This window comes from Nuphar pumila, chromosome 6, assembly GCF_984573655.1.
Source record: "Nuphar pumila chromosome 6, dmNupPumi1.hap1.1, whole genome shotgun sequence".
NCBI classification, from domain to species: domain Eukaryota; kingdom Viridiplantae; phylum Streptophyta; class Magnoliopsida; order Nymphaeales; family Nymphaeaceae; genus Nuphar; species Nuphar pumila.
In genome coordinates this window covers 22633999-22649056 of record NC_143254.1, presented here as the reverse complement: position 1 = coordinate 22649056, position 15058 = coordinate 22633999, and the positions used below count along the sequence as shown (strand labels likewise).

The 15058-nt window shown below is 37.7% G+C and overlaps 1 protein-coding gene across 1 annotated transcript; it reads left to right on the top strand.

Moving 5' to 3' along the window:
• Positions 1 to 9857: 9857 nt before the first annotated feature.
• On the top strand, positions 9858 to 13170 carry LOC149834314 (pectinesterase-like). The gene is made up of 3 exons (XM_090010065.1): positions 9858 to 10690; positions 11268 to 11529; positions 12347 to 13170. Exons 1-3 carry the CDS (start codon positions 9881 to 9883, stop codon positions 13033 to 13035), a joined length of 1761 nt encoding a protein of 586 aa, XP_089866191.1. The 5' UTR covers positions 9858 to 9880; the 3' UTR covers positions 13036 to 13170.
• The last annotated feature ends 1888 nt before the right edge of the window (positions 13171 to 15058 follow it).

The following is a 15058-nucleotide window of genomic DNA, read 5'->3' as shown; positions in this document are numbered from 1 at the left end:
CTAGAATCAGCTATTTTTTAATAAATATAAAAATACTAAAAATCAAAATTGAATATTATTTTAATAGTTTTAACATGTGTCACATTATGATTGACACGTAATATTTTTATGTTATTTTTTGGCAACTTAGAATTTAGAAAATCATCCTAGTTCAAAATTGTGCACATCTACAGACATAGATAACCAAACCAAGTCATCTTTAAGTTATGAACAAAAGGGTAATATTGCATCCCATATAACCTGTATAGAATTGCTATCAAATAAAAAACTAATTTAAAATCCATAATAGAACTGAACCACCGTAAGTACGCTGCATATAAATTATAGAGTTGTAGATAAAAGGTTGTTAACTGAAATAATAAGATAAACAATACAAAAGGAGAAAACCGATTATATATCTAAGGTCGAGAATCTATCACAATCACAACTTCACTAACAAAGATGACACCAAAATCCAACCTGCTTAGTCGGCAAACAATGTTTCATTGTCAATATTGTTTCAAGAATAGGACTATTGGTTGGAGAAGGCTGGTGATATTTCTCTTTCCTACTTGTGGTCACTGCAAATGAGTGCAGTTTCAGTATATTAGGAAGTTCATTTATTAGACCCACCAAAGAAACTTGAACACAAAGGCTGTACCCCCACAAAAAATTACTTTCCACTGCAAAGACAAAAGGAATGATGTAATATCCTACCAAAAATTTCATTCAGTAACCTCCAAAAAAGATTAAAAAAAAATCTTAATTACTTCCCCTCTATCTCCCAGAAATCTTCCAAGACTTGATTGAACAAGTCAGATGTACTGACGATAGTGACCAGAAGTGCCCCCTTAAGGGGGAAGCGTGCTTCCGAAGTGAGTGTGCATGGGGAAATTAACTTTCCATTTGTGGGAAGCATGCTTCCTACTCGCTTCTCAAATTGCTTCTCTTCCGAAGTGAGTGTGCATGGGGAGTCAGGGAAAAGCAAAATAATAATAATACTATGTACACAAAAAAAAACATGAGAAAACAAGGGCAAAGTGAGTGTCTGACATTTTCCCTTTAACAACCACGACGGGAAATTGAAGGCCACTCCAAGGTAGAAAACTTAATGAATTTTAAAGTCAAATGCCCTTGCACTCCATAGGGAACAGGCAACATCGTGGGTTCAGTTCTTCGAATGGGAACATGCATCAATCAGTTCTTCGAATGGGAACATGCAAATGTATTCTTTAGTTTTCATGATGATGATGATGATGATTTGTAAACTAACGACGTATTAATTAGATGCAGGGAATTTGATAATTCATATTCTGCACCTAGTCTAGCATTTTAGTAAGGCTTGCGCCAGTAGAAGTTAGGTGTTCTTAAACAAGTTGCTCGCTAACTAGCTATGACAGATTGCCTAATTGCAGCATACAGAAAAGGACCCATATTGGCCATAGTTGCTCAACAACCATGTTTGTATTGATTCATATAAATGCAGTTATGTAAGTGGGTGGTTCTCCATTACCTTCGAAAATAGCAAGAGAATCTCTTTCAACAAAGAAAATAGTTAGACTTAGAGAATATTTTCAGAACAACGTCGTTTTTCAGTAATAATGCATCATGTCACAAGCATAGCCAACTAACTAGCAATGTGACAAATATGGATGATATTTTGAAAAAATTTGTGAGAATATCACGAGAAATTACCTGGCTGTTTTTTTTGCTTCGGTAAACATCGTTAGAATTCCTTTGTAAAAACTATTTAGTTTTTTTTTTTAATTTTTAATTCTAAAATGGGCCATTTTTGCTGAAAATGTGCTATTTTTTTTTGAAACGCTCCAAGAGATGATCACCATAAAATCAAGCACATAAATCACATTTGGCATGCTTTATTTAGCATATTTTACAGAAATACGAATTGGTTTTGGGTGATACAAGTGATGAATGAATACAGAGAAGATAAAGTATTTTTTAATTATTTGGTTTTAGTTACACTAGTTTGTTCCATGCATTTCTTGTTTAATTTTTCTGAATATTTGTTTGTGTGGTTATTCACACATTTAAGAGATTGTTTTTATTAGTGGCCATCTAGTGGGAATTTTCTTGTTTTCCATTTCAAACATTTGGTGCAAACTATGAGACATACAACCAATTTCAAGAAGCTCTTTCAAAGTGTCCGTCAGGTTTATTAGTTTTCCGTATTGTGCTCTTGGTGTGTTGGTCTTCACTGCATGTATTGTAACCCTTTTCTTGCAAAAACTTGAGGTTTCTTTGTCAATGGGACTGTTGCTATTGTTTATTGTTGAACGTCTTTCTACTATGATCATTGAATTGCCATGAAAAGTGTTAGAATAAAAAACAGAAACATGATATAAATCAAATTTTTATATAACATGATATGCAAATAAAATATTTGATTCAAATTGTAACAGTGTTCAAGCATGTCATATTCGGTTTCAAACCAAAATCCAGACAAAGGCAACAAATCAAACATATGCACGAAACAGAATAAGAACAAAAAATAAAACATGTTATTATTCTGCGAAAGACTAAGACGTATAAGAATACTCTCCTTAGAGAAGATTCACCCCCACATACGGTGTAAAAAGGGTCCAGCGTCCTTTCCCCAGAATACAATAGCCTCGACGATCTGAGTCGGTGCACTCCGATGATAGATCGCCCTTCAAAGACAATCTCAACGAACGACTGATGCAGAGCTTCCCTTTTCGGGAAACACCCACAGAAGAAAAAGAGAGAGAGAGAGAGAGCAGGGAGAGAGAAAACTGAGAGTCACTTGCGTTTCCGTTACCGTAGCCCTCTAGCCACATTTTATAACCCCTGAACGGGTACCAAAACGTGGAAGAGAGTCGTTACTATTTACGAAGTAATGTAACCCGTTAACGGAACGATCCATTATTTATTTCTCTTTTCTCAATATTTAATCCAAATAGAAACAATAAATGCGGGACAAAAAAAACATTGGTCTTAGAATGAATATGGCCCTAAATGGCTAATTACCCAAACCCTAACCGGCTCAACACGATGCGGTAGGCAGGCACGCACACGTGTGTGTAGTAGCCATCCCATCCCCTTGTTCTTTGGAACAAGTGATAGAATCTCCATGTAGGTTATAAAACCCACAACCTTTTTGAGATTCTTCAATATGGGACTATTCCACATCATCAAAGTCCAAAATCACTCCATAAAGGAGTGATCCCCAATTATTTTCTTCTTTGAATTACCCCCTCATCTCTTCTTACATCCAACAAAAAGAGCTTCATCTTTCATCTTGTTTTTTATCAATTACTATGCCTTTCATTCTCTGTTCCCCTCTCAGGTGTATTACATAATTGGTTTTACTATTAGAGATAATGGCTAAAACCTATGCGTGGGATGGATTTCTAAGCCTTTAATGAAGGAATCATCAACATGAGTGGAGCGTTTGGTCGTACATTTTATCAACATGAGTGGATGGATTCTTAAGCCTTTAATGAATGATTAATCACTAGTAATGTTTGGCAATCCATATTGTCAGACACGGGACTCTTGGTTAGTGTGGAAACCACTTTTGTTTCTTTTCCATTGTTTTATGGATTCAGTTATAGACAATGACTTCGGTACTACTAGGGATTGGAAATGGACGGGTGTTGGGGACAAGCTCTTCACCTCTGCCCCATCTCAAAATTTTGTCATTCATCCTCGGTCCATTCTCGTGGCGGGTTTTGATTTTTACCTTCATCCCTGGTCAATTCTTCGTTTCATGTCCTCCATCTCCACTCCAAATGGGGCCGGTTCAGATGGATCATCATTTCCCTCCTGTACAAGATTTAAATGGTCCTTTAGAATCATTAGAGGGAGTAGAGGAAGAAGACAAGAGAAAAAAGAAACATTTTTAGGGTTAAAAAGTAAGAACTTAAAGTTATAATATATATATATATATATATATATATATATATATATATATATATATATATATATATATATATATATATATATATATATATATAAAAGTTTTAAATATTATTTTATAATATAATAAGACCATATTAGTAATTTCATTACAGGGGATCAATGACGGTATGAGGCAGGGGCAAGAGTAAGTCCATTTCACCTCCATTCTTGGTCCATCCTCCGTTTCTTGTCCTCCATCTCCACTCCAATCAGGGTGAGTTGGGATGGATCCCCATTTTCTCCCGGTCTGCTGACATCCCTAGGTTCCACTAGTATTTCAACATGGTTTCATTCATAACTCAAATCAAAGGAAACAAAACCGGACGTGGCACCGCACAAAATTCTATCTTCCACAAACACGTGTTGAAAATGATGCAAATTCTAACACAAATACTATCCTAAATAACAAACAACTAAAAGGGGTGAACGGGTGTGTCCCTAGCTTAGCTTTCAGAGGTGTCACCTAAGGCAAAGTGGTCGTGGGGCGCCACCCAAGGTTTTCTTCCCTTCCGCGGGCTGGGTTTCTCATCATAAAAGAAAAAAACGAACAAACAATTAAAAGAAGGTGATGATCATGGCTTCCAATGTGCCACCATACGATCTTTCTAAATGCCACGCTGTATGAACTAATTACAAACTAACTCGTTTGTTTGGATGAAGTAAGTACACTAACTACAAAATCTAGATTTGCACCTAATATTTTGGCACAATCGGCCATCTTTTCTTTCTTCCCCAAACTTGTTACCAACTCTAACAGCTACGATGGAGAAAGCAACCAGACAAAGAGCAGAAAAATCTTTAGGGTTGACGTGTGGAAAAGTCTAGACGGAAATCCATAGAGAAATGAAGTTGTTAAAAGACAGCTTCCACCATAAGAAACCTGCTTATGAGTTCAAATCTTCCAAGAGAGACACATCAGGTCAGTAAGGTTAGGCAACAACGGGCTACCAAATCACTCCAAATTCAAGCCCAGTCTCGGCCCAAACAGAGCTCGGTCCGACTCATCCCTATGTCTTTTTTTTGAGATCCCTCATCCCTAATATCATCCCCCATCTTCACACCTCTCTTAAATCTTATGATTCTAGTTGTTTTGAACAAATCTGACCTTATAGATGGATTCAACAAGGTTGATTTAATAAGAATCAACCCTTGGAGCGTAATTTTTTACGAAGAAATATTGATTTTTTAAATAAAAAAAAATGTGTTTTGCCAATAATTGATTTCAGATTTTGACAATTTAATTATAGATCTTCACTAAATGAATGATGTAAATTACATCTATCAAGTCCCATTTGATAAAAAAACAACTTGCATCAATGAAATCTCAAGAAGAGTGTATGAAGATAAGGATGACATAGGGGATGATTGGAACCGATTTGGCCCAAACAGGTCATGCCACAGGCAGCTTACGGGCTAACTGCCGTTTGGCCAAACCATGACCAGCCTAGCTCTAGCCCAAACCGTCTGGGCCATGGGTGGCCCACGGACAGCTCGGTCTGGTGCCCGTCCTACCGTTTTAATTTTTCAGAATGGAACGCATATTGTGAAACTCGTGTGATTTCGTGAACTTGGTCTGATTTTGTCCACTTAATCCCAACAAAAAAACAAACAAATAATAGACACCCCAATCAACAAAAAAAAGAGAAAATAAAATACCAACATGTGAGAATACAATATAAATTAAAAGATGGTGGTGATGACGATGAGGTTGACTATAACATAACAGTTCATAGTTTACTAAAACAACAATAAAACTGTTGGTTGTTGTGCGCACTAGGGTAATTGCTGACGTTGTGAGGAACGGAGAAAGGAAGTACCGAGTAGATAGCACCGGTCAACTTTGAGTATTTAAAATCTTATCCTTTGACAGGTCTATATTCGGTCTAGCATTTTAGTAACGGTTTCTCAAGAACAAGTTGGTTATTCTTAAGCCTAGTTGTTTGGGGTTAGTAGCCATGAGTATGACTGAAATTGCTGCACCCGGCAAGGACCCACATTGTTCAGTGGTTGTTGTGTTTAGGATCTATTGGTGTCATTCAGATAATATGAGATTTTATCAACGAGAGATTCATGAGGAGGTAACATTGAATCCGAATCCGAATCCGAAATAATGGATCTGAAAAATATAGAATAAGAAGAAGCTATTTACATGTAAAACATGCAATCGGGTCAGATTTTGATTCGGATCAACTCCAGATCTGACTTAAAATGCTGATCCAAATCTGAAAGTAATCCGATTGAATAGATACGGATTTGAATCTCATGAGTGTCAAGGTTCGATTAGAAGAACAGTCAAGGTTCGATTCTCATGAGTGTCTCCTTTCTGTGCAAGTCAAAGCCCAGCATAAGCCCTCGAGGCGGGCATGCTGGGTGCAGTTTCTTGGTGTTATAAAAAAAAAAGGACCCATCAAAACACGAAATGATTGATAGCCATCTGGGTTGGTCTTTCTTCTAAACTGGTCAAGCAGTCTACGATCAAAATATGAAATTATTCCCCGAAAAAGTGTAAGTGAATAAAAAACTTTAATCGTTATTTTCCTAGTACGAAAGTTCTTGGTTGACACAGTTAACATCATTCTTTTAGAAAATTTAGTCATCGCTGAGGTCATTATAGAGTCATAATAATGGTTTTACTTCCAAGGAAAAAGAAAAGTGGTTTGTTATTTTTTTTCTTTCACTTTTTGCAGAAGAGTACCGTGAGCATATTTATAGTGACACATATGGACGATATTTTGAAAATATCGTACCACGTTGGTCACCATTTAAAAAGCCAAAAAATATCACGACATTGATGATACTATCGATTTGATGTAAATATATCACAATTTTGTCGTCATGTATCATTTTTATTGGATATGTCTAGAAAAAATGTATTGTTCTAATTTTTATAAATTTCATTTTTGTGTGTTTTTTAATGTAATATTAATATATTTTATGCATTAAAATGTGAGAAAAACAAATTGATTTAAATGCACACTAGAATTTAACTACCAATATTTTATCATTTTAAACTTTAGGGTGTGTTTGATTGAGTGTTTCATTCATCGTGCGGAATGCCATGGAGTATACCCCGACTCCCCCTTCTCTCTCTCTCACCACTCATGCAGAGTCGTCAGGGTGGTCTCTCTTTCTCTTTTCTCTCTTTTCTTCTCTCTCTAGTTGAGGATTTTCAACTAGGGTTTGAATTAAGGATTTTCAATTTATGGTTTTGAATTAGGGTTTCAAATTAAGGCTTTTCAAATTATGGTTTGAAATAAATATAAAAAATAAAAATTTCTTTGATTAGGAATTTGAATCAAAATTTTTAATTAGGTCTTTTTATGTTTAATTTGTTTAAGGTTTTTTTATATTTAATTTTATGATTTATTTATGTTTTATTTTTCTTGTAGCTTAGGGTTTAATTTTTAGTTTATTTATGATTTATTTTCTTTTAGTTTTATGGTTTATTTATGGTTTCTTTGATTTTATGGTTTATTTAAGCTTTATTTTTCTTGTAACTTAGGTATTTTTGGTTTATTTATGATTTATGTTCTAGAAGTTTAGAATTTATTTATGTTTTATTTTTGTGTAATTTATTTATTTTTTAAATAAAAAATATGATCTCCTCTTTTAACCGAAACAGACACGACAAAGAATAGTTATAGAATAAACAAAACATATGCTGTGTGTGTAATGTACTCTTGTTGGGTCTAATTTTGGAGAAGCAGTAAAATACATCCTTAAGGTGAGTCCATATGGCCCTAGATCTACTATGGGACCCACCCAAGAAAAAAAGGGGTCTTCCACTCGGTTTTGCACATATGCACGTGTTCCAATTCATACATAAATTGGTCAAGTTTCACACAATAAATATCTCTATCTATATTGGAGCAGTGATCCGGTGCAATGTTGACCGGTACTTTCTCATGCCTCATGGAGCCCAGCAACGCAGAGTGAATGGATTACCTTTAAAACAAGAATAAAATATAAATATATAGTTAGTAATCGATAAGAAGCATTGAAAGGGTTATATCATTAAGACTCCCAAATGTAGCTTCAAAAACAATTTTTTTTTACTTCAATATTTTTTTTAGCTTTAAAAATTAAAGGTACCACATGCAGTCAAGGTTCGATTCCCATGGGCATCACCTGTCTGCGACCAGCAGAGGTCTGGGGAGCCGGGTCCTAGCCTCAGAATTTTACACTGCCATGATACGACCGTATGTATGGAGCTAAGCTAGAGTGATTAGGTCTTTGTATTGGGTGCAGTTTTTTCGAGTTACAATTGGAAAAAAAAAATGTCAGCATACAAATTAAAGATGTCTAGCGTTGAAGAAGCTCAACCAACTTCAAGAAATGAATATTTTATCATGGCAGAAGCCAAAAGAGTTGAAGCTCATGTGCTTGTTCAATTTGACATGATACCCAGCAAAACCTAACACGTTATCTTCAACAGCCATATTCCATTTTAACGAATATCATCAGAAAAAAGAGGGGAATTGAAAACAGTTCCTTGATCATATCAAATCATTCAGTCAACTAGTTCGTTCTCTGAAAAAACAGAAAAAAGCAATTACGTTGCCATTCTTGAATATAAAAAAGAGATTAGGTGCAAAGATGATAATCAGATCAGTTAAGGTGAACCATTTGTCCAATCGACGACCGGCTATGGAAATCAACAGAAAAGGATTGATCTGGCTTGGTGTTATCCACGTACTGCTGGCTCCACGAAACTCGCTGCCGTATTCTGACGACGACTACACAAAATAATTACCAAAACAATCATTTAAGTTTTTAAGACATTCGCAAAGTTCATGAAAGGGGTAAGTAGTAACCTCCTTTGATTCAGGGCTCTAGTAGCTAGACGGTGACTACCATATAAAATCGTTTTTTTTTCTCCCTCAAAAAACAAATCATTCAGGTCATACTTGGAAGGCATGGGTATACTTATTATGTAAAAATATTCATTTGTTTTGGCTAGCAAACGATCAGAGAGAGAGAGAGAGAGAGAGAGAGAGAGAGAGGCTTCTCAAGTGGAATAGGTACAAAGCGGGAGAGCAGATCAGGTGATTTGTCATTGTTTTAAGTGATCTGACAACCTCACCCTCCATTGCTTAAATCCCAAAAAGTTAAGGATGACATCACCATAATCGACAGTGAGGATATATCAAATCACTAGAGAGAGAGATAGAGGCTTCTCAAGTGGAATAGGTACAAAGCGGGAGAGCAGATCAGGTGATTTGTCATTGTTTTAAGTGATCTGACAACCTCACCCTCCATTGCTTAAATCCCAAAAAATTAAGGATGACATCACCATAATCGACAGTGAGGATATATCAAATCACTAGAGAGAGAGATAGAGGCTTCTCAAGTGGAATAGGTACAAAGCGGGAGAGCAGATCAGGTGATTTGTCATTGTTTTAAGTGATCTGACAACCTCACCCTCCATTGCTTAAATCCCAAAAAGTTAAGGATGACATCACCATAATCGACAGTGAGGATATATCAAATCACTTTTCCAGATTGATTTAACAGATCACCTGGTCAGATCATTGGCACCCAAAAGCTGTAAAAAAGGATGGTTATTACCTAGATGGGTCCCACAAAAGTTCTAGATGCCATTCACTTTCTAGATGGATGGCATGAATGGTTGAAAAATGGATTGCTGAAATTTGACCAACACAAAAAACTTTGAATGCTTTTTGGGTGCCCACTGCCCTTTGCTTTAATGATGGATGGCTTGGACAGTTTTCTCTCCAAAGTCCCTTGGACCTGATCAGATCTCCTTAAACTTTTCCCATAAACTCATTTTCACCACCTTTGTTCAAAGCTCAAGTTGGTCATACGTGCTGCTACCCAAAGCCGAGGACTTTTTCATCATTCAGCCACCAACCCCATACCATCAAGCCTTCCTGCACTCTTATATAAACCCCAACATCCTCCCTCTTGTTTTCCAGGCAGCCATCTTCCCCTTTAAACCAAAATGGCAATGGAAAAGCTTGCTAGAAACTCTTCTCCACACGCCTTCACTCTAAACCCTAGTGTTCAAAGACCTCGCTACAAGAAGACCAGCATCATACTGCTCGCTACCCTCACTGTCCTTGCCATTATAGATGTAGCTACTGCTGGTAAAACACATAAGCACCACCACCCCGACAACTTGCCCAAGATTCCGGCAGCCGCGCATGCAGTCGTGAAGTCCTCATGCGCCAACACGCGGTACCCGGATCTGTGCATGACATCCCTCTCAGGCTACTCCGGCGCCGAGAACGTGACCTGCCAGAAGGACGTGATATTCGCGTCATTGAGCATGACGGCATCGGCCGTCGAGAGCTCCTACCGACGAGTCGAAAGGCTCGTGAAGGCGGCCGGGTTGTCGCCGAGAGCTCGGACCGCCCTCCATGACTGCCTGGAGCTCATGGGTGAGACGCTGGAAGAGCTCGAGCTAACCGCTGAAAACTTGAGAAGGTATAGAAACGAGTCCGTAGCTGAACATGAATGCGAATTGAAGATCCTGCTCAGTGGTGCAATGACCAATCAACGTGTGTGCGTTGAAGGGTTCTCTCACGTGAAGGGTCAAAGGAGGATAAGGAAATCGATCAAAGAAGGAGCAAACCGTGTGTACCGCATGGTCAGCAACTCCTTGGCTATGGTGGCCGACATGACCAACTCGGACCTAGCCGCGGAGGAGCAGGTTGGAGGGCACAGAAGGCTTTTGGGGTTAGGCAGTTCGTTCGAGGTCGAGGGTGGCTTCCCCAGCTGGATGTCTGCCGGTGATAGGAAACTGTTGCAGGTAAAGTTCCCGACTGATGGATAGCTTTTGCATATAGCCTAACATTTTCTTCTACACCCACCCTCCTCGCCTGAGTGGCAGCTGTTCTGAGGAGAAGGTGCTGACCCCTTCGGCCCAGGTTCAACTCTCACCAGGTGTGCCAGTGCCTTTAACAAGTGGGCTCCATAAGGGCGCTTGGGTGTTGGCGACCCCAATGGAGTCTACCTTGTAGCTAGGGAGCGAGCCCATTAAGTGATCCGGTTCTCAGCAAGGATTTTTTTTTTCTTGTGCACATATTAACATGAATAATTTCTTTCTCATTGTTCATTGTCGCATTTTTTCTATATCCTTTCTTTCTTTTGACTTTGTGCATATTTAGTTACTTTTTATTTTATACTTATCTAAACCAAGAAAATCTAATTTAAGGCTAGATACAACAATCTGACACCTTGATCATCAATTTAAATTTTGTTCTCTAAGAAAAACTCGAGGAAATAAAAATATCGATACCATTTAATTTAGTTACTATATATGTATGGTTAACATATTGTTGGTGAGTAGTTTTAAACTCTAATCACTATATACCTCATGATTACAGGCTGCAAATGTGGGGGCTGATTTGGTTGTTGCTGCGGATGGGAGTGGGAATGTGAGGACGGTGTCAGAGGCCATCAACAGAGCCCCAGGGGGAGGTAGGAGATACGTCATAAGGGTCAAGGCTGGGGTTTACAGGGAGAATGTTGTTGTGCCAGCGGGGAAGACCAATATCATGCTCATTGGTGATGGACAGGGTGCTACGGTTATCACAGGCAGCCGGAGCGTTAATGACGGAAGCACCACCTTTAGCTCAGCCACTTTTGGTGAGAAATTTTCCTTCCCTTGCTTGGTTCTTTAATAACACATGCTCACACACATGTTAAGCTTTCAAATCTCTCTCTCTCTCTCTCTCTCTCTCTCTTGATGATGAGGAGCCCTCGAGGAGAACCGGGTCATTTAATGGGCCCGCCCATGTGAGGTAAACCCTAGGTTAGGTCACCGACACCTAAGCCCTTACGGAGCCCACTAGTTAAAGACAACCTGGGATGAAGGGGTTAGAATTAAGCTCGCAAATTTTAACCTCATCTCATGAGACATTTATTTTTTATTTGATTTTCTACTTTTCTATTGGCAAAATATGAGCGATAGAATTAATAAAAAACACAAAAAACTTTTAAAAATAACAAAATAAAAAAATTCTGCAGATATTTAACACTTGATTGACTTTATAACATTTTCTTTCATGTTCTTTTTTTCAAAGAAATGCCAATGTTTGTCACATAGTCGGCGAAGAGGTGAAGGATATCTCATAGATTAGTAAATTGTAGAATAATCTCAAAACATATGATCTTGGAAGACTTTAAGGTACTTATTTTCCAAAATACATAAGTTCATGAAGATGGTGGAGTTCAGGAATTTAGAACATGTTTCACGGAACTCTGTATATTATCTCAGAGGATTTGGGCTCACGAATTTGATCATTTTTATCTAGTTAGCCAAGACCTCGACGTCATTAATAGTGAGGAGGTCAAGCCCTTGATTGGCCATTGAATGTCAAACATTGCTACTGTTGAGTATTACAACATCATGCCTTTACAATGTAGGATGTCCTAACAATGTTTTCTCTTTTACGTGATGCAGGTGTTGCCGGTGACAGATTCATTGCCAGAGACATTACATTCCAAAACACTGCAGGACCATCAAAGGGACAAGCTGTGGCCCTGCGTGTGGGTTCGGACCTCTCAACCTTCTATAGGTGTGAAATTTCAGGCTATCAGGACACCCTCTACGCGTACTCGATGCGCCAATTCTACCGTGATTGCACGATCACGGGCACCGTAGACTTCGTCTTCGGCAATGCAGCAGCCGTCTTCCAAAACTGTAATCTCATGGCGAGGAAGCCCATCATTGGTCAGAGCAACATGATCACAGCTCAATCCAGAAGTGACCCGAACCAAAACACCGGCTTCTCCATTCAGAACTGTAATATTGGAGGAACTTCTGACCTTGTGGCAGTAAGGGGGAGTGTTAAGACATTCCTCGGCCGGCCATGGCAAGCATACTCCAGGGTTGTCGTCATGAAGTCGACGATCAGTGGTGTCATTGACCCTGCGGGTTGGGACAGGTGGAGCGGGAATTTTGGATTGGATACTTTGTACTATGGAGAGTATATGAACACGGGACCTGGTTCTAGCACACAAAACAGGGTCCAGTGGAGAGGGTTCCGGGTCATGAGCAGTTATGAGGCAGCGAGGTTTACACTTGGTAACTTTCTTCAAGGAGGCAATTGGGTGGGATCCACTGGAATCCCCTTCTCCCTTAGTATTTAAATCGTGGCTGTATTATTTTTCATTTTAGTTACTGATTAATCTTTGTATTTTTTACAAGTAATCATTTGTATCTTGCTTTGTATCGTTGTAATATCCCAAGAAAATTTCTTGGTGATCATTAAATAACAGTCTTGATTGATTCATTTTATAGATGGATTTTGTTGATATATATATATATATATATATAAGTAGGTGCATAAATGAAATATGCTAAATGATACATGTTAAATGGGTTTTTCTGCTCTTTTGATGTTTTTTTTTTGCAGCTCCGACCCCATAAATGTGTTGGACATGATGGAGGAATCCACACTTAGGTCATGTGTCTTCGAAGAAAAAAATGATATTTGAAGCTTCAAAAATTTACAAAGATTTTGGACAGTGATTTTTCAAACCTTATAAAAAGCCACCCATGTGTCAGAATCTAACACTTCAAGAGCTGATCCCAATAAAATCAAGAACATAGATCATATCTATACTGTCCTAATTTAAAAATAAAACAAAAAGACTTGAAAAATCCATCAAGCACATATCATTTAGCACCTACCCATTACTCTATATATGAAAATGGGGATTGAGAGTGGAGAGAATGGAAGATGATTCAGAATGTAAAAAATGGGGGTCACTTCGTGCTTCTGGACGCGTTGGTTCAGTATGCTTACGATTAGCAGTTCTCGAAGGGCCTCCTTAGGATAGCTTATCATTCAAATTCAGCTGTCTCTTTCATCGCTTTGTAATTTATATTTGTATATGTTGTAAAAATATCTATAAAATGAGAATATTTGCCTTTTTTTCCAAAAAAAATACAAAAACGAGGATTATGATGCCTACTTTTTCGTTAGGTGACCATTGGGATCCTCTAAAAATTATATATAGTTTTAGGTGTTTTATGCTAGATTATAACCAGTAGATGTATTTGTCATTGTTTACTCAATAGAAAACATGTTTTTGATTAAACGTCTTTGTGCTTAGATGTGTATTTTAAAGAGGTAAACAAATCAATGGTTGATATTATACTAAAATTTGATAATAAATTATTCACACTTTTACATCAATTCAATTAGAAACAAAGCATGTTTTTTAATAAATAAGCAATGATAAACACATCTATCAGTTCACTTCAGATCTAGCCTAAGACCCCTAAAACTATGATTTTTGGAGGCTCCTAATGGTTTCTCTCTCTCTCTCTCTCTCTCTCTCTATATATATATATATATATATATATATATATAAAATAGACACACACACACACGCTATTTGTTACCGATGGATGGAGGGCAGTCTTGTGCATTCATACCACATGCCGTTACTGCTTGCATGTCATTTACAAATTTGTTTAATGGTCTCTTATCGAGGAAAAAACTGCCCCCATCATGCACGAGAGGGAGATTAGGAACGCCACATGTGTGGAGATTCTTTGGAGAGAGAGTCTCTTTGGTGCAACTGGGTCTTGTCGGACCCGTTTTTGAATCAGGTTTAAACAATAGAACTAAACCAGATCCAATTTTATTAGAATTTGGATTCAGATTTTGGTATAGCTAAAATTTAAGGTCCATATGAGTTAAGGGTTAGAGTGTAAATCGGTTAGTGTTCAAACGGTTTGGATCTTAAGTAAACCCATTTTTAATCGAGTCTTACAAATGGACCCAAGCCAGATCAAGTATGACTTGGGCCCAGGTTTGGGTTGAGGTATGACTGAAAATTGTGGGCCTATATGGGTTAGCATGTTCAGGTAAAACACAGGTTGATTCCAAAATGGTTGGGTATTAATTTTGTTCATGTTTAGGTTAGGTCTAGATATTATTAAGATTGTAAACTTGTATGAGTTAGTCGTTTCAGGTATAAAATAAGTCGAGTATAAATGAGTGGATTTGTTTTAAGACAAGTTCGTTTAATTGATTGTTTTTAAGTTTTTAAAGTTAGAAAAGCTGTCATTATAAAGGAGTCGATTAGTGATAATTATATTTTAATCTCATAACCAGTATGCATTGTGTTTGAATTATGATTGGTTTCGTGTGTTAGGTCC

Coding starts and splice junctions, on each gene's coding strand:
- LOC149834314 (XM_090010065.1), top strand. CDS start 9,881: ATGGCAATGGAAAAGCTTGCTAGAAACTCTTCTCCACACGCCTTCACT. Junction 10,691..11,267: donor GTGATAGGAAACTGTTGCAG/GTAAAGTTCCCG, acceptor TCATGATTACAG/GCTGCAAATGTGGGGGCTGA. Junction 11,530..12,346: donor CTTTAGCTCAGCCACTTTTG/GTGAGAAATTTT, acceptor TACGTGATGCAG/GTGTTGCCGGTGACAGATTC.